General features: G+C 42.9%; 2 protein-coding genes across 2 annotated transcripts in view; one reads left to right on the top strand and one right to left on the bottom strand.

Moving 5' to 3' along the window:
- The window catches only part of NDUFA13 (NADH:ubiquinone oxidoreductase subunit A13), a 52291-nt gene extending 52054 nt beyond the window's left edge, over positions 1-237 (bottom strand). The window contains exon 1 of the mRNA XM_075315451.1: positions 95-237. Coding sequence (XP_075171566.1) covers positions 95-188 — 94 coding nt within the window. The 5' untranslated portion in view covers positions 189-237. The remainder of the gene's footprint in view (positions 1-94) is intronic.
- A 118-nt stretch (positions 238-355) lies between these two features.
- On the top strand, positions 356-11996 carry TSSK6 (testis specific serine kinase 6). Its single transcript, XM_075315438.1, has 3 exons — positions 356-731; positions 832-1875; positions 10310-11996. Exons 2-3 carry the CDS (start codon positions 1333-1335, stop codon positions 10598-10600), a joined length of 834 nt encoding a protein of 277 aa, XP_075171553.1. The 5' UTR covers positions 356-731; positions 832-1332; the 3' UTR covers positions 10601-11996.
- The last annotated feature ends 8188 nt before the right edge of the window (positions 11997-20184 follow it).

Raw genomic sequence — 20184 nt, 5'->3', positions numbered from 1 at the left:
TTCCACTGAGAAAGCATTTCTGTAGACAGTGTCATGGCTGCTTTGCTTCCCCCTCATGTTACTAGAACCCGGCTCTCTATTCCCAGACACCCACCGCTGAAACCACGACGGGGAAGGTTCCTCTTATAATCCACCGGCCCATAACCCCCGGGAGGAGGCATGTCCTGCTTCACCTTGGACGCCGCCATCTTCCCCTGTCGCGGACCGATGCCTGGGTACTAGGAAATCTTACGCTGAAGATTACGTAACTAAGGATGGAGCGTCCGTACGTAACCACCATCTTTTGTGTGGCACAGTGCTACGCGGCCTAGAAACAGGCGCTTCCCACACGTGACCCGCCAGAAAGCGAAGCCCTCTTTTCTATTCGTGGGCACGGAAAGATGACGTAGGCGGTGACGTTTTAACTGTGAAAGTTCTGACTCGTCTGTTGGATACATAGAGGCAGAGGAACTGTACATGATGGTGGCTGTAGTGAAAGCTGATGCCCAGGGCAGTGTGAGGGATTCTGGGAACATCAGTGCTACGCTAAGATTTAGGAAACTGCTTGAAGGCAAAGGCTTTTGCTCAGAGCAACCAATCACAGCCCAGCTTTTGTTGTGTACTGCGCTTTTGAAAAATGGAAGCTGTGCAGTGATTGGTTGCTGTGGCCAACAAAGGCAGTTATCATAAATCTGCCTCATTATCAGCTTTTTAGCTCATGGACCTGTACTTTAAGTGATTGTGCACACAAGGTATTTTTCAGCTGAACCTGACGAGCCTTTGAAGAGGAAGGTGTTTCACGTTTTTGCCCCGAAGCCTCATTTTTAACATGTCTTCTTTACGTTTTCCTAGTGCTTTTTTGATCGACGCCATTTCCATTGACTTGTATAGACTGTCTTCAGAGCAGAAAACGCCTGAAGAATGGTCGGGTTACTTCTTACAACCACTTGGAGTCTTTGGAAATCGGAAAAGGATAAAAGGGGATTACTTAGGTCCTTTCTTTATGGGTTTCGAGTGGTCTTCCTGAAAAAGACGCTGTGCCCAGACCAATCACAGGAACTTCTGCGCTTCTCACCTTTGAGTGGGCACTGTGCCACCATTCAAGGATTATGCCATCTATTACTATGAAACAGTCCTAGGTCCAGGCATTTCTCAGTATGCCAGGTATACTTGTAACTATGGCAACCAAATAAAGGTCATAGACCAGCCCATTATTACCCGTATAGTGTGATATCGGTGTCAATAGGCGTAGCTTCCATCTCTATCATCGCATCTTTGAGGTTAAAAAGAATCTAAAAAGGGGAAGAACTTCATTACTGACGCAGACAAGCCTGATGGTCAATTTCTGGCATCATGTCCACTGTTGATCTTCTGCTAGAGAAGTTGGGATACAATACATTATGTACCATTGGTGAAGGAGCCTATTCAAAGGTGAAAATGGCCACATCTAGGAAACACCACTGCAAAGTGGCCATTAAAGTGATTGACAAGAAGAAGGTCCCAGCTGAATATACCGTGAAATTTTTACCCCGTGAACTGGACATTTTGAGGCAGGTTCGGCATCCCAATGTGATAACTGCTTTTGAGTTTATTGAGATAAGTAACCGCCTCCAGTTTATAGTGATGGAATTGTGTCACACAGACCTCCTGCAGTTAGTGCAGAGCACAGGGCCACTGTCAGATAACATGGCCAAAAGTCTTTTTAGCCAGATCACCGGGGCCATCCAATATCTGCATGAGCGTCATATGGCACACAGAGATCTAAAGTGTGAAAATATCCTTATTACATCAGATCACAATGCAAAGATCACAGACCTCAGCTTTGGGACCATACTCCCGAATGACTCCAAGTTGTGCACCACATACTGTGGCACTCTAGCCTATGCTTCTCCTGAGGTGAGTCCGTATGCAGGTTGTGTTTTATCTCCTCTAGATATGTGGTCCAAGCCCTGATGTTCAGCACGCAGTCACCCAGAGTAAATTAAAGGGAACCTGTCAGGTGCAATATGCACCCATAGCCACAAGCAGTTCTGGGTGTATATTGCTAATTCCTGCCTAACTGTCCCTGTATACACTAGCATAGATAAAGAGATCTTTAGAAAAAGGATTTCTAAAGATCTTTTACCGTATACTAATGAGCGAGGGGACTAGTCCCCTGGGCGTTAATTCCCTGTCCAGTCGTCCCCATTAGCATATTAGTACGCCCCTGTGGGTGTGCTATCATGCTAATGAATGTGCAGTACCTGCATCGACGCCCTATCCCTGCCTACCTCTGGCCAAAAGCCGCAATGGGTTTAACACATGGAGGTGTGCTCTTTCGGAGCATAATAGAAGACTGCGCACCTCCTTGTTGGCTCCAGCCCGTTTTATAACCTGGGTCCGCCCCAAACCAGGGTGGACCACAATGCACCTCCTGGAGACAAAAGCAGAGTGACACATCATGAGTGGCATAACTAGCGTCCTATTTGGAACCGCAACTTCAATAATGACCTCATGGCTGCCACGACACAAACACCTCACCAGTCATCGTCTGACCATCAATAATGGAGGTGACAAGTCATAGGGGCGGGCCTCTGCAAGCCATTTGGGAGTGGCCTGGCCACATAGTCAGGACACCTGATGCCCTGTGGTCTATATGGGCCCCCCACATCAGGGGCAGGGCCAAAGAGTTCATTACCGGACCTAGTCTCTGATGCAGTAAGTGCCTGAGCATGCTCAGTAGCATGAAATACAGTCTCTGAAAAAAGAGCTTTAGCATGGTGTCTAGGCACAAAACAGGACTTAGACCCGGCACGGAATGCAAGCACCTGTGCAAAGAGGCTTTTCGCACTAAGTGTGGGAGCATGCGCTGTATCCCAAAATGAAGACATAGCCTCAGGAATGGCACAGTCAGGCTGAGCATACTCACTAGGCGAAACACTGTAGTTAGGCTGCGGCTGGGGTAAATCGGCATGCGCACTAGCTGCCTCTCCACACTTAGACGTGGAGGAGAAATTGCTCTTCGGGTGTGGACTTGGAGATGCTGTCTATGAACAGAAGGAAAAGCTAAAAAGGTGTGTGTTACAGCAAGGAGCCACCGCGGAAACACTTCGCTTAATTGTGAGGGGAGTCAGTATTACAGGATGATCTCACTCACCTCTCCGCTGCCATCGCCTCCGACTGGGGAATTCAGCTCAGTGTGCATGACCCCGGAGTTTGGGTCATGCGCACTTCTTCAGTTTGAAGCGAGGACGCATATACCCGGCTTCATAGTGCCATTGACCCAAACTCCGGGATCATGTGCATTGAGCCGAAATCCCCCGTCGGATGCGATGGCGGTGGAGAGGTGAGTGAGATCATCCTCTGATGCTGCACATTCATTAGCATGATAGCACGCCCAGAGGGGCGTACTAACATGCTAATGGAGGCAACTGGCCGGGAAACTAACGCCCAGGGGACTAGTCCTTGCGCTCATTAGCATATGGTAAAAGATCTTTAGAAATACTTTTTATAAAGATCTCTTTATCTATGCTAGTGTATACAGGGACGGTTAGGCAGGAATTAGCAATATACACCTAGAACTGCTCTTGGCTATGGGTGCATATTGGACCTGACAGGTTCCCTTTAAGCCTCATTCACACGTCTCTGTTTAAACCCATGCGTGATGTCATCAGTGACACCAATGCGTGATGTCATCAGTGTTTTGGATCTATGTCTGATCTGTGTATGCTGTGTGGGTCCATTTTTACTATCAAGTATGTCATCAGTGTTTTTCACAGATTAATAATGATGACGAACACCACCATGCTTGGGTGCTCGGTACTCATGAAGAGCAGTTGGATGCTCAGATGGAAGTGACTCTAGTATAATGTAAGTCTGCCAGAATAATGCTTGAGCTCCCAATTGACTTCCATTAGACTCGGGTACTTAAGTCGCGCTCATCCAAGTATCCAACTGCTCTTAACGAGTACCGAGCACCCGAGCATGGTAGTGTTTGTTCTCCCTAATCATTAAATAAATTACAAGGCTTCTCCTCTACTTTGCAATGTTAAACACTTGGATGCCATCCATGAGCTGTACGTGTTTTTCACAGACTCCTAGGCTTGTATTGGCCCTTGTCATCTATTCTTCCAGAAAAAAAACGGACAAGACTGTGTGTGTTTTGTACAGACACATGAGCAAGCCCCATAGATTATATAGGGTATATGTGGGATCTGTGAATAAAAATGGATACAACGTGGACACAGACGTCTAAATGAGGCCTTAGAGGTAAATGAAGGGTCCGTAGGATATAAAATGCACGTGTTCATAGGCAGAGTAAAGCATGCAGAAAACCATTGGGTTCAAACCACATAGGATATGGATATTCTTTTATTTGGAAACCTGAAAAAAAAGTCAAGAGCTTGAATGGTGAAAGAATAAAAGTTACAGAAGTTCAAGGGCTCGTGCGCACGTGGCGTAATTACATGCATTTACGCTGCGTATTGCACTGCAGCGTAAATGCATGCGTCCCCTGCACAATCTATGTAGATTGGGCATGAGACGTGCGCACGTTGCTTTTTTGAACGCAGCGATTTGGGTGCTAAACTTTTGACCCAAATCCGTGTGTTCATAAAAGCAGCATGTCAATTTTTTGTGCGCTATGGATGCAGCTCCCACTCTGTCTATGGTGGGGGCAGCATCCCAAGCGCATGAAATCGGCTTTTTTTTAATCAAAAATACTGCATCCATTATGCAGTGCTTCTGCAGCGATTTGACGCGCACATGTGCTGTCAAATCGCTGCAGAATATTCAGCAGTTACGTGCGCATGAGCCCTAACTGGAGTTCATGGATTAATTCTTATGAACACTATTGACTTTTTGGGTATTAATTAACCCCTTCATGACTGGCCTATTTTTTTTTATTTTACATTTTTCAAGTCTTTGTTTTCCTTCCTTTTATTTTTCGAAGAGCCATACATTTCTATAGTTTTCCATCCACATAAGGCTATGTCCGCACGTTGCTTTTTACCTGCTTTTTTGCTGCTTTTTCAACTGCAGCGTTTAATGCCAAAATGGTTGTGTTCTGCTTTTCAAGCAAAGTCTATGGGAATTTGGGTTTCTTGTCCGCACTATGCAGTTCAAACTGCTGCCTTTTTGTGGCAGAAATTTGGTCAAAAACTCAGCTTTGCAGTGCAAAACCCAAATGGCAAAAACAATTGACATGTCAATTGTTTTTGCCATTTGGGTTTTGCACTGCAAAGCTAAGTTTTTGACCAAAGTTCTGCAACAAAAATGCTGCAGTTTGAACTGCATAGTGCGGACAAGAAACCCAAATTCCCATAGACTTTGCTTAAAAAGCAGAACACAACCATTTTGGCATTAAACGCTGCAGTTGAAAAAGCAGCAAAAAAGCAGGTAAAAAGCAACGTGCGGACATAGCCTTACTGTATGAGGATGAAGACTATTTTTTTTTTTTTTTTCTTTGGGACAAGTTGGAGCTTTCAGTGACACACTTCACTTTGCAATATAATATACTGAAAAACGCAGAAAAATCTTTTTGGGGGTTTTGTTTTTTATGGTGTTTATTGTGGTGTAAAAATGACATGGCAATATTCTTCTCCAGATTGCTATTTTATTTTTATTTTAGTGTTTACAAAAATGTCTTCACAAACCAAAAAGGGTTTGTGTTATCAAGCTGACATTTTTATTAATACAATTCCGTGTATATACAATGTCTAGATTATGCTTTGATTCATTTTTTTGGTGTGGGGAAGTGTAGCTGTCGCGGGCGGGTGACAGATCACAATCGGGGGGAGGCTCGAGGCACTCTGATCCGGGCAGTGGCTGTGGCTCAAGTGGCAGCTGGATCCAGGGCTCGCGTAGCCGTCCATCGCCCACGAGTGAAAAAGGGTTATTACAGGGGATAGAGTCTTTGTCAGTGACGCCACCCGTAGGTTGCGGTGATGGATGGCGACACCCCCGCTGCCTGGATATTGGGACGCCCGGGGCTGATGGAGCGGGGCAGCAAGGTGGGATCCCCTCCACGGGTAGGGGAGGTGTAGTCCCGGGGCCCAGGGTATTGTGAGAGGTTTGCAGGGAGCAGGAAACTCACAGTTCAGTTGTCGTGGTGCTGGGTGAGCTGCTGATGATTTGGAGGGTCAGTAACCACACATACAGTCTGTATTGTAAACCAAATTTCCAATGGCCGGTCACCTTTGGCTGGTGTCTTCGGGTCCCACACCCAGATATACAGCCAGGGGCCCTTTTCTTCCACACTCTCTGTCTGTCTCTTTCTTGTCTGGACTAGTCCGCTTGAACGGCCTCCGGACCGATCCCCTCTCTTGGCACCAGCGGTCTCCAACCCTGTCCCGGTCAGCCTCAGGTTCCCCGCGACTGTATCTCCGTGCCTGTGGCCCTCACTGCCACCTAGTCCGGTAGTCCATGGCTCCAACCCTGACTACCAACCTCTCCAGGGATCTCCAACTCCCTCCTGTCAGCTCTTCACTGACTACAGCTCAAACTCCAGCTAAACTCTGCTCTGTCACTTTCCAAGCTCTTTCAATCCCTCCCATTTTCCTGGGGAGGGTTTGAGTAGGGCCTGATTGGCTGGTGTATATCTGTGTGGGGACTATGTTGGTGCCAAGGAGGAGAATGGCCTGCACTTTGGTGGATTTGTGCAGGCTCTGTGACAACCTGGTTTTGCCAGGACGTCACATAGCAACTGAAGAACGTCAATTTTGGAGTTAAAAGGAACCTGTCACCACTTTTTTGGCCTATAAGCTGCAGCCACCACCACCGGTCTCTTATTTACAGCATTCTAACATGCTGTATATAAGAGCCCAGGCCGCTGTGAGAACATAAAAAAACCTTTATAATACTTACCTAACGGTCGTGCGGTTGGCCATATGGACGTCTCCGTTTTCCGGTGCCGGCGCCACCTCTTTCTGCCATCTTCATCCTCCTTCTTTAGCCGCGGTGCATGACGCGTCCGACGTCGTCCACACTCGCTGGCATTCAGGTCCTGAGTAGGCGCACTTTGATCAAAGTATTGTAGTGCGCCTGCGCAGGATCGGCGAATGTGTATGACATAGACACGTCACGCACACAGGCTTCAGAAAGAGGACAAAGATGGCCGAAAGAGCCGGCCCCGGAGAACGGAGACGCCCATATGGCCCACTGCACGACCGTTAGGTAAGTATTATAAAGTGTTTTTTACATTCTACACAGCGGCCTGGGCTCTTATATACAGCATGTTAGAATGCTGTATATAAGAGCCCGGTGGTGGTGGCCACAGCTTATACACCAAAAAAGTGGTGACAGGTTCCCTGTAAGATTGTTTTTTTCTTTTAGGCGTTTAACATATCGTTTAATTAACTTTATGTTTTTATAGATCAGACTTTTACGTACATTAGGACACAAAATATACATGTATTGGACAAGGGGGGCTTCATAAGAGGACCTATATGGCAGTGACCAAGGCCTTCCTCGGGCCCCCCTAACCCAACAATAATCTGTGATCGCATCGGGGGGCCTATGGTACCCAGTGCACCAACAAACAGACCATTTAAAGGTCAACTGTCAGCATAGAATGACTACAGAAACCCAAGTTCAATCACTCGGGGTGTCAGGGTGTGACCAAACCTTTAAATACACCTTCCCACCTCTTGTTTCTCCTCTATCCCCTTCCTTTACTGGATCTATGATGCCAGAGCTGTCACTCAAAGAAAATGGGGTGAAGATAGAGGAAAAACAAGCAGGTGGGAAGATGAACTTAAATATTTGGCCACGTCATGATGCACTGAGTGCCTGTACTTTGTCAGCACAGAATGACTGTTGAAACCAAGTCCTTTGGTGCATCATGGCATGACCAAACATTTAAGTGCATATTCCCAACTGCTTGTTTTCACTCTGACTCTTCTATGGTTTATAAAGCCAGAGAAAAGCAGGTGGGAAGATGCACTGAGTTCCTGTACTTGGTTTGTACAGTCATTCTGTGCTGACAGGGTCCATTTAAATGTTGATGTCAGTGATTGACAGTGGCATCTAAATGGTTGACACAAGTTAGCTGCAGGTGGTATTGTTAGTCCACATGTGCATGTTGAGTATTTGGTCAGTTTTTTACCTCAGTATGGAGTGGCGCAATCAGAGGAAAAGTATAATAGAAACACGGCACCACTCCTGTATTTATTACCCACTCCTGGTTTTGTGAGGTTTTACCTCAGTATCTGTAAGCCAAAACCAGGAGTGGAACAATCAAGCTGGGGCCACACGGGAATTACTGCGATCCCCTCGCATAACACTCAGCTCACACTGGCAGTACAGCAGAGCCGAGTGTCATGCGAGTTGTCCCTGCGACTGAAGTCCGATCATGCGAGCGGACCTCCGCTGCTGGGGGCGGGCCGGCTCTGAGGTCTATGGGGCGAGAGAAAAATCGCACTGAACTCGCAGTACGCAGTAAGTGCAGAGCGAGAATGGCAATAGCCAGCAACGAAGGAGAAAGGGAGATAAAGCCCTCCCTCCCTTCCGCAGTGTCGACCCGCCCCTCTTTAACGCCTGCCCGCCCCTCCTCAGTGCTGGCCCCCCCTCGCAGCTGTAGTCCGATCACACGATCGGACCTCAGTCACAGTGATACTCGCATGATACTCGGCTCCCGCTGTGCTGCCAGCGTGAGCCGAGTGTCATGCGAGGATCGCATTAGTTAGAAACACGGGAACCACTTCTGTATTTATTACCCACTCCTGGTTTTGTGAGTTTTTACCTCAGTATCTGTAAGCCAAAACCAGGAGTGGGACAATCAGAGGAAAAGTATAATAGGAACATGGGCACCACTTCTGTATTTATTACCCACTCCTGGTTTTGTTAGTTTTTACCTCAGTATTTGTAAGGGAAAACCAGGAGTGGCACAATCAGAGGAAAGTATAATAAAGACATGGGCACCACTTCTGTATTTATTACCCACTCATGGATTTGTGAGATTTTACCTCAGTATCTGTAAGCCAAAACCAGGAGTGGCACAATCAGAGGAAAAGTATAATAGAAACACGGGCACCACTTCTGTATTTATTACCCACTCCTGGTTTTGTGAGTTTTTACCTCAGTATCTGTAAGCCAAAACCAGGAGTGGGACAATCAGAGGAAAAGTATAATAGGAACATGGGCACCACTTCTGTATTTATTACCCACTCCTGGTTTTGTTAGTTTTTAGCTCAGTATTTGTAAGGGAAAACCAGGAGTAGCACAATCAGAGGAAAAGTATAATAAAGACACGGGCACCACTCCTGTATTTATTACCCACTCCTGATTTTGGCTTACAAATACTGATGTAAAATACTGACCAAATACTCAAGGTGTGAACGGGCCTTCCAGGCTTATGCTGGTTGTGGAGCAGGCTCAGCTTGTGATCGCTTTCCGTATGTGTGCACACTGACTGTGCAATAGTGATGTGTCATTTTGCATGTGTGCAGACAGGGTCTTCAAAGGGTAGCCATTATCAATTTCAGCCAATGTTGCTGTGGTTTTCAGGGATTATTTTGAAACTGATAAAAATCTGTGGCATGCTTGGTTTTTCGCCTAGAATTAGAGAGCAGAAAGTGGATGAGATTTGAAAATTATAATCCGCTTGCCTAGTATTCTAAAATTACTAGGCCTCATTTACATATCAGTATTTTTGTATCAGTGTTTGATCAGTATTTGCCAAAACCAGCAGTGTCTTCAAAACACAGAACAGTTGTCAGTCTTTATATTATAGTTTTCATCTGTGAGTTCCACTCCTGGCTTTGGCATACAAATACTGATGAAAGGCTGATTCCAAAATACTGTTGTGAATTAAACATTAAAGGGTTGTCCACTACTCAGGCAACCAGTCCACAATCTGTGTTGGTTCCCATTACATAATGATTCTTCAGCATTTCCGGCTTCATTCCAGTGGTGTCGGCACCCTCTGTCCCAGGGCTCATGTGAAGTTGTTATGTCATGTGAGACTTGCCCCAAATCAGCACCGGCTTCACTCTCCCGGCCTTCGGACGTATGAAACATCAATAGGAAGTGAGCGTCCATCCAGAGGGAAACAAGCGCTGACTGGGTGTAGGGCTCGCTTGATGTAACAACTCCAAGTGAGCCCCGGAAGAGCCAGTGCCAACACCGCTCAAACAGCACTGGAGGTGAGTATAAGTGTTTTTATTCTAACTGGGGAAAACATTCAGATTGAGATGGTGTTGTCTGATTGAGATGGTGTTGTCTGAGTAGTTGACAACCCTTTTAACTAGTTGCTGCAATAACAATAAATTGTTGCGATCCCCTTAAAGTGTGAAAGCTGTAAGTAAATGGAAATATTTGCTTTCATTTTGTGTAAAGAAGGGCTATTTTGTAGGTGCTGCGTGGCATTCCCTATGAACCAAGAAAGTCTGACATTTGGAGCCTGGGAGTGATCCTCTACATAATGGTGACCGGAAAAATGCCATTTAGAGACTCCAGCTTGAATGCGTTGTCAAAAATTCAACGGATAGAACTGACATTTCCCAGAGCTGTGGAAGTGGATGCAGAATGCAAACGTCTGATCAGAGAAATGCTGCAGTACAACCCTAACGATCGACCTGATATCTTCAATGTAATAAAGCACGATTGGCTACTACCAGCAAACAACATCCAAATCCATCAATAAAGACAAGGCATTAATCCACTGAACAATGTCATTTGTAGAAAGAATTCAAAAATAACAAACAGCCACAAAACACAAGATATTTCAGATTACGTTATTAAAAGTGTGAGCAATTCATTTTTCCAAAGGGCCACATGAGAGGCTGTGACTGTTGTGAAGGGCCAAACCAACCGGCCAAACTTATTTCTGTTTATTATTATTTTTTATATTAATATTACTTGATGTTGAACAGAAATAAGTATGTTGAGTCACTGATATTGTTAATATATGTTAACTAGCTGTACTACCTGACTTCACCCGGGTTAATAACTGTTGTTAACAAAATAGAATGTATCAACAAAAATGTATTCTGCACACAAAAACCACAAAACAAATACATAGAAATGTAATTATTAAAAGGCAAAAACTAAGCTAATAGAAGCATTTCACAACATATATTTCAACACCACAGATATTCCACACAGATTTAACTAAATTGGCCAAGTAATATGCTCCGTCTGTCTCTTTCCAGGTCTGTCTCTTTTCAGGTCTGTCTCTTTCCCCGGCTGTCTCTTTGCCCAGCTGTCTCTTTGCCCGGGTGTCGCTTTCCAGGGCTGTCTCTTTCCCCGTCTGTCTCTTTCCAGGACTGTCTCTTTTCAGGGCTGTCTCTTTCCCCAGCTGTCTCTTTCCCCGTCTGTCTCTTTGCCCATCTGTCTGCCTGTCTGTCTTTTTGCCCGTCTGTCTCTTTGCCCGGCTGTCTCTTTCCAGGTCTGTCTCTTTGCTCGGCTGTCTCTTTCCAGGTCTGTCTCTTTCCAGGGCTGTCTCTTTCTAGGGCTGTCTCTTTCCCCATCTGTCTCTGTCTGTCTGTCTTTTTCTGTCTCTCTATCCATCTGTCCACCGACATCATATAACCTCACGCATAAGCTTCAACTAACAGTTTATTTTGTTCCTATAGCAACTACCGACAGTTGCTATTAATAACCTATAGCTCCCACCTCCATTCAGTTTAATGGCGGCAGGATTTTAGAGACTAACTGTAAAGCACGGGGTTAATTTTTTCTGTCAAAACATAGTCTACGACGCTCCCTGAGTCACATGAGGCGTCTGTGCAAAATTTCGTGCGACGGTGCGGATTCCTTTAGCGGACATACACACACACACATATACATACATACACACATACATTCAGCTTTATATATTGGATTTTCAGGCCATTTTTAGCTATGACATCTTGAGAGTGCTTAAAATGTATTATTTTTTGTATGATTGTGTAAAAAAAATTTCAAATGGAGAGTGCACTATTTAATAACAAATACTTTTTTCTAGTGGATGTGCATTATTTACATCAAATATAAATTATTTCTTTGCACTGAGGACCCCTAGTGATCAATTAATATATTCCATATTCATTGGTGATACACATGCTTTTTTTTTAGGATGTATTTGGATGAAAATATTTTTCATGGCTTATCCTCTTTTGTATGTTTTGTTTGTCTTTTGATTTCTGTTTCAATAAAGATATAATTTGATCCTTATTTCGGCTGTTTACTCTATGTTCTTTGTAGGATTTTGTTCTTATTTTAGAGTCAGCCTCTATATGATTTTGGCCATTCATTGGTTGTTTCAGATGTTACATATAGTATAGTATAATATCAACAATTGAAAAAACTTTGTATAGTCATTTTTTCAAGAAGGAGCAAACAATCCTAAGTATATAATACAATCTTTATTCAATATATATATAATCACACAAACATAAAAAGATGTATACAGCAACAGAACAGACTAGCAGCATAATGATATTGCACATATACCCAGACCACTATGTAAAGTGACTAATGCTGTGCAGAAAGTGCAAATTGCAATACATTCCCATGCGTTGTCAATTATGGGATATTAAACCTAAACTACTTTCCAATCATGGAATATTTAGTAAGGAACCCATGAACAATCTGGCAATTATGAGGACAATTTATTACTGCAAAAAGGATGGATAATAATAGTCACTACATTAAAGTGAAAGTCTCAATATCGTGCCAAAAAACCCAATTGCAAGTGAATGGTGGATGCATAACCCTATTATATCCATAGATGGCGCTATGGTCCTAACTTGTAAGCAGGGCCACTATAATACGTATATAGAAAAAGAGTCAGTCAGCTGGTGCCTGCAAACAACTCCCCGACGGGAGAAATTACCGTGTTTAGGCGGACACCAAGCTGAACACAATTAGGGCACAACAACCACCATCCACGAGCAAGAAGTTACCTGGGCATATTAAAGTGAAGAGCCGCCAGTCACCTACCCCGACGTACATTTCGCATCCCGCTTCAACGGGGGGCATGTCGGGCTGGAAAGAGCGCCAAGATTAAATACCGGTAGCTGCCCAATCAAACCGCATTCAGTTTATACACAGTCAAAAAACAAGCAGAAATATAATAAACGACCCTATGACATTTTCAGTAAAGATCATGGTGGTGAACAACAACAGCCTAAGGTAATTAACCTTTCTGATCACGTCTTAACAGAATCACATGTCTCGTTATTAGGGAAGGGTTTATCTTTCTCTACCTCATGTTCTGCAGATGCGTTTACATCAGTAAAAGATCTACATTTGTTCTCAAGGAAACTTTTTTTCAAGAGACTATATAATAAATCTCACCAGCCTGAGGATTCACTTTCTAAAAAGGAGGAGGCGGCGTTGGCCACATTACAATCTTTAGAGGATGAAAGTACGTCCCAGGTAGTAAGCAGTTTTCCGCATGACTTGTTAAACAAATCTAATAAATTTCCTGCTTTTAATACATGCCCTGCTATTGAAATCTTCACTAGAATGGTTTCACAAGAATTTGAACAACTTTTACCTAGACAACTTGGTCATTCTAATTTGTCCAGAAATGAAAGGGAGGCACTTAAAGATTTACAATCATGGACTGATGTTGTCTTTAAAGGTGCCGACAAAGGCGGTAATATAGTAGTATGGCCGATCGCTATGTATGAGCGACAGGCCTACAAACTATTAAATGTGAAACATTGCTATAAAAAATTAGTGGCTAATCCTCTTTCGACTTTTCAGGAAAAACTACTTTCAATTTTATCTCGAGCTTTTGACGAAGGAATAATCCCAAAAAAATTGTTGGATTACGTGAAGAATCTACATCCCCGTTTGGCAACTTTTTATTTGATCCCGAAGGTTCATAAAAACGTCACAGACCCTCCCGGGAGACCTATTGTTGCAGGTAATGGAGGGCTGTGTGAAATTGTTTGTGATATAATTGACTACTATCTCAAGCCATTAGTTGTTGAGCTACCATCATATATTAAGGACACGACATCGGCCTTGTGCAGATTGGATGGAATCCAGTTGAATTCGAGTATGACCTTAGTCACGGCCGATGTCGAGTCCTTATATACATCAATTAGACACACTGATGGTTTGAGAGCAGTTGCATTTTTTCTGAGGAACAGTGCAATTGACAGATCAATGGTGGAATTATTGTTGATTCTACTAGAATTTATATTAAAACACAATACGTTTACCTTTGATGGAAAGATTTTTCTGCAGACACAGGGAACGGCAATGGGGGCGGCATGTGCCCCCTCCTATGCCAATTTGTTTTTAGGAGCCTGGGAGAGAGACATTTTTCTTAGTGATGCCATCCCTGAATGTAGTCGCATCCTTAATTGGATGCGCTACATAGATGATATTCTGTTCATTTGGGACGGCACCCCTTCTGAATTAGATGGGATGATGCAAGCTTTAAACAACAATGAACAGAATATCAAATTAACATTCAAACAGGGAAGAGAGCTGGAATTTTTGGATATTGCCATTAAAACTGAAGACAATGGCGTATTGTCGACCTCCGTTTTTAGGAAAGATACGGCCACTAATAGCCTCCTCCATGCCTCTTCATCTCACCCGAAAACATTGATTTCGGGCATTCCAATAGGTCAATTTTTAAGAACAAAAAGGATCTGCTCTGACCAACTCAGTTTTGAAAAACAATCTAGTGAGTTGGCACAGAGGTTTTTGGAAAGAGGTTATAACAAGAAAATGATACAAAAAGGGTATCATCGAGCCACACTTTCTTCTAGAAATACGCTCCTGTTCTCTAATAATATAAGCACAAATAGAAATAATAAAAAAACTAAAGTGGAGAAAACGGGACTCACACGATTCATTACCACCTACCATAATCGATGGGCAGAGATGAAGGAAATTCTACAAAAACACTGGGACATTTTACTTTCTGATGTAATTTTGAAAAGTATTTTACCCCCTAAACCGCTGGTTACGGCAAGAAGATCAAAGAATTTGAAAGACACGTTGGTCCATAGTCATTTTGACCCAAATGTAAAGAATAAAAGACCACTCACCACAGCAGATCAAGGGTTTTTTCCTTGTGGGCTGTGTAAAGCCTGTGCGAATTTGGTAAAATCTAAAACTTTTGTCAATTTTGATGGGTCTAAAACCTTTTCCATTAGGAAACAACTGACATGTTCATCAAGGGGGGTTATTTACCTTGGCGAGTGCCCCTGTAAGAAGCTTTATGTTGGTCTGACGACCCGTGAGGTAAAGGTCAGAGTACGAGAGCACTGCAGGGATATCATTAAAGCGAAAACAGTTGAGGATTATACACAGTTAAAAACCCTCCCGCGACATTTCAAAGAGTTTCATAACTGCAATCCGTTCTTATTGAAAGTTAGGGCTATAGACCAGGTAGATCTCGGAATCAGAGGGGGAGATCTGGGTAAGGTCCTGGCTAGAGTGGAAAGCCGCTGGATTTACCGGTTAGGTACACTCAGCCCACAGGGATTGAATGAAACTCTAGGTTTTGGGGCTTTTTTATGAGCCGAAGTAATGGTGTCCATAACAATTGTTAAATAATTCTTCTGTCAAGTTCTTCTTTTTAATGTTTTTAATTTGTGTTGGGGTATGGATGTAAGTGTGTTTAGGTTTTTAGTTGATATATGTGATTCCTTACTTATACTACTATTGTTTTTCCATAATAGATATTGCTTGTCATCTGAAAGTGCTGGAAATACAGAAACCTACTATCAAAATCCTGAAGAAAAAGATTTTTAATATGTATATTTATTGTATTAAGAGTATTAAGGTTATTGTGAATGAGGAATATGGGCTATTAATTGGATTATAATATATAATTGAGAATTCTAAAAATTGCTCATGGTGGGTTATTTATATTGTAGTCTATGAGGAATATTCTATGCACTATTATATTATATATGTTACGGTAGATGTTATATAATATCCCTCAAAAAGAAGATGGTTATTGTTATGTCGTTTGGGACTTATTATATTCTTCTATATATGGTATTCTAATGGAAAATAATTAAGAATAAATAGGAATAATATGCAACCTATGCGCCACAATGTGGTAGTCTTACCATTCAAATGCTGAGCGCTCACACGGTCCGAAGCCTCCCGGAACTGAAATGCCGGGCGTAATGAGTGGACCGGCTTTGCCTGTTGGCCACTTCCGGGTGCCTGACACGCAAGCTGCGCTCCACGACCGCCCGACAGGAAGTGACACTTGATTATGGGAGGAACACGACCGGTGTAAGCGCCGTGAATGCGGTTTGATTGGGCAGCTACCGGTATTTAATCTTGGCGCTCTTTCCAGCCCGACATGCCCCCCGTTGAAGCGGGATGCGAAACGTACGTCGGGGTAGGTGACTGGCGGCTCTTCACTTTAATATGCCCAGGTAACTTCTTGCTCGTGGATGGTGGTTGTTGTGCCCTAATTGTGTTCAGCTTGGTGTCCGCCTAAACACGGTAATTTCTCCCGTCGGGGAGTTGTTTGCAGGCACCAGCTGACTGACTCTTTTTCTATATACGTATTATAGTGGCCCTGCTTACAAGTTAGGACCATAGCGCCATCTATGGATATAATAGGGTTATGCATCCACCATTCACTTGCAATTGGGTTTTTTGGCACGATATTGAGACTTTCACTTTAATGTAGTGACTATTATTATCCATCCTTTTTGCAGTAATAAATTGTCCTCATAATTGCCAGATTGTTCATGGGTTCCTTACTAAATATTCCATGATTGGAAAGTAGTTTAGGTTTAATATCCCATAATTGACAACGCATGGGAATGTATTGCAATTTGCACTTTCTGCACAGCATTAGTCACTTTACATAGTGGTCTGGGTATATGTGCAATATCATTATGCTGCTAGTCTGTTCTGTTGCTGTATACATCTTTTTATGTTTGTGTGATTATATATATATTGAATAAAGATTGTATTATATACTTAGGATTGTTTGCTCCTTCTTGAAAAAATGACTATACAAAGTTTTTTCAATTGTTGATATTATTGAAAAATGGGAGTGTCCACATATTTTAGGACCACTTGTGTGTTAATATAGTATAGTATACAGCATACGGTAATATATACCAATTAATGCCAAGGGAGTAGAAAGGTGTGTAAATAACAGACACCAAATAATTAAATACTCCTCAAAATAACATAAGAAGGCTATAATGTAAGTACAAAACCGATTCATAGAAAATAGCCAAAACAATATATGATAAAATAGGTATTTCTTTATTAACAATAGATTAAAAACAGTCAAATAAATATGCAAGGAAATGGTGAAAAGCAGGAGGACCTAAAACACAGTACTAAATACAAATAGTGGTAAATAGTAATTTCAATTAAAGTGCATAAGGTGCAATTCCATATACAAGGCCACTAGATGGCAGAATGGAGAAAATCACATGGATGGGCACAAGCGAAAAAGATCACCATGAATATCTGTGCAAAATTGCAAAAAATAAAGTGCATATATATCTCAAGTAGGCAGGATATAATAACAAAACACAAGATGTGCTATAAGATATCAGTAATAAAATTCATGAAAGTAATAAATCATGGTGATAAGAATCAGCATGCACCCACCCACAGGGAAAACCTCCAGCATGTCACTAGGGATATTATCCTTTCGTTAGTAATTTAATAAACAACATGATAATGTAAATAACAAGCACCAAAAAATGCAACAGGATTTAAACAAGAGCAATTATACCTGAAGTCATCAGTAAGTCTGTGTGTAGGACGCCTCCGACCCTACACGTGTTTCGGCGTACCTTTGTCAGGGGATGTGACTTTTGGCCATTCATTGGTTGTTTCAGATGTTACATATAGTATAGTATACAGCATACGGTAATATATGACTAGTATATGATACACTGTGACCCACTGACAGACACAGACAAAAGATGACCCCTGCGCAAGAACAGTATATGGACCCTTTTCAGTCCAATAATTAATTAAAATGCACAATTCCACGTTTTGGAGCTAGTAATGGAGCCCCCTAACCTCTTGGGCCCGCACAGGCTGCACCAATGATATATGTCTGCTCCTACTGTGACTACAGACATCAGATATTTTATATATATATATATATATATATATATATATATATATATATCTGTATATAACATCTCATGTCTGTACATGGCATATTATATCCAGTATACAGGAGACATGACTGATATATACAGTATATATTTCTGTGATATAGTCGTCAGATATTACACAAACCACATATTATCCAGTAAATAGCATTGGATGTCTGTACACATAGTATACCACATACAGTAGACAGATTAGTACTGTATACACTTTGTGCAGAATTATTAGGCAAATGAGTATTTTGATCACATGATATTTTTTATGCATGTTGTCCTACTCCAAGCTGTATAGGCTGAGAGCCAACTACCAATTAAGTAAATCAGGTGATGTGCATCTCTGTAATGAGGAGGGGTGTGGTGTAATGACATCAACGCCCTATATAAGGGGTGCTTAATTATTAGACCAAGAAAAAAAATCCCTATTTAAAATACCAAATCTTTATTTAGTCAACTCACTAAAAAACTGTCAATGCAGTCACATATAATAGCCACAAACACAGGTGGATGAAAGGTGAGAGGGACCAGTGCGCCAATCGTGTCGATATTAAATGATGTTTTAAAGATAATGGTTAGGCAGGGGTAGGGGTAACCTAGTACTAACCCTATGATTTTCCCCTACCTACCAGCGGAGTGTAAACACCCTAACTTACTCGGTGCCCCCGCTCCTCGGCGGCTGTCCCTTACTGACCCTCCACTCTACATATACTACCACCATCACCATACACCGTGTATATGTATATTGTGCAGGTCATATACTTGTCTGGTAGCTGCTCTCTAAAGTCAGTAAAAAATGCTTTAAATGTACCAACTAGAGAAATACAAGAGAAAAATATCTCATACTTGTGCCGATGCACATATATTCAAAATTGCAGCACCACAATGACTGTACATTCAGTTATAAAATATAAATAAGTTGTACTTATCCCATCACAAACAAGTCCCATCTCAACGCGTTTCTCCCTCAGAATGTCTGGGGGTTCATCAGGAGATGTTCAAATATTGAATCCTCGTGCCGGTCACACAGTGGAGATCCGGATAGTATCGTGACTAATAACGTCACTTCGGACCACACAATCAGGGTCCTATCTCGTTGGTGGTGTCAGGGATAATGCCACACCATTCCATAGTCCACCTGTTCTTAAATAAACTCCATTACGCCCATACCACCCCACCTCCAGGAAGCTTACCTTCCCATTGTTTTTCAATCTCGCGCCAATTCGCGTATGGGTACTTCCGGCGGTGGTGTCCTCTGACGTCACACAGGAAGTCAGCATGGCCCACAATGCCCGGGGTCCCTAGCGTAATCTCGCGCCAAATGGCGTGCGGGTACCTCCGGCAGTAGTCTCGTCTGACATCACACAGGAAGTCAGTGTGGCCCACAATACTCTGGGTCCCAAACGTCATACCAGAAGTTAGCGTCACATGGAGCGCAAATGCGCTCCACTTATGGAGCCTCCCCCAGAAATCGGAAGATACTTCCGGAGGCGGAATAATCTGATGTCACAGGGTAAACCCGAACAGGGCCATGCCCACCATCCTAGATCTCGGACGTCAGCCAGGAAGTCTCACAGTATGGAGCGCACACTGCGCTCCACCTAAGAGACCTCCCCTATAGGCCACCCGGAGAGGGGTCATTACATAAGGGCCTGAGGAGCCTAAACGGGCTATTTAAAGTAATAGAATTTATTTGCCACATAGTGACAGATGCTCGTCCTGTCAGGACAATCAGCATAAGGACATTCCTGCCCATCCCAAGGATAAACCATCCTATATTAATGCATGTGAAAGAGGGTATCCCAAAGACCACCAAATTTTAGGGAACTACCCACAGATCATATAAAACTCGTGAAATTGAGCTGTTCATTGATCCCATCAGGGCTCATACTCCGCAGCAGATAGATCCATCTGGTTTCCCTCTGGAGAATTAGCCTATTCCAATCCCCCAATCTTTCATGTTTCTGAACTGTCTCTATTGCCTTAAAGAGAACACTTTTTTCGTCTCCATTATGATATTGGACCACATGGCGGGCTAGCGCGGTGTCCCTCTTGTGTAAAATGTCCCCCATATGTTCCCCTATCCTTACTCTAAACTCTCTCTTGGTTTTACCTACGTAGTTCTTGGGACATTGACAAGTACACATATAAACCACGCCCATGGTTT

The sequence above is a fragment of the Anomaloglossus baeobatrachus genome, chromosome 1 (genome assembly GCF_048569485.1).
Source record: "Anomaloglossus baeobatrachus isolate aAnoBae1 chromosome 1, aAnoBae1.hap1, whole genome shotgun sequence".
NCBI lineage: Eukaryota > Metazoa > Chordata > Amphibia > Anura > Aromobatidae > Anomaloglossus > Anomaloglossus baeobatrachus.
This window is presented reverse-complemented; position numbering and strand designations above follow the sequence as displayed.

Bases quoted from the DNA above. Each gene is read 5' to 3' on its own strand.
- TSSK6 (XM_075315438.1), top strand. From the start codon at position 1,333: ATGTCCACTGTTGATCTTCTGCTAGAGAAGTTGGGATACAATACATTA. The intron at 1,876-10,309 runs GTGAGTCCGTAT...GCTATTTTGTAG, and splicing joins TAGCCTATGCTTCTCCTGAG to GTGCTGCGTGGCATTCCCTA.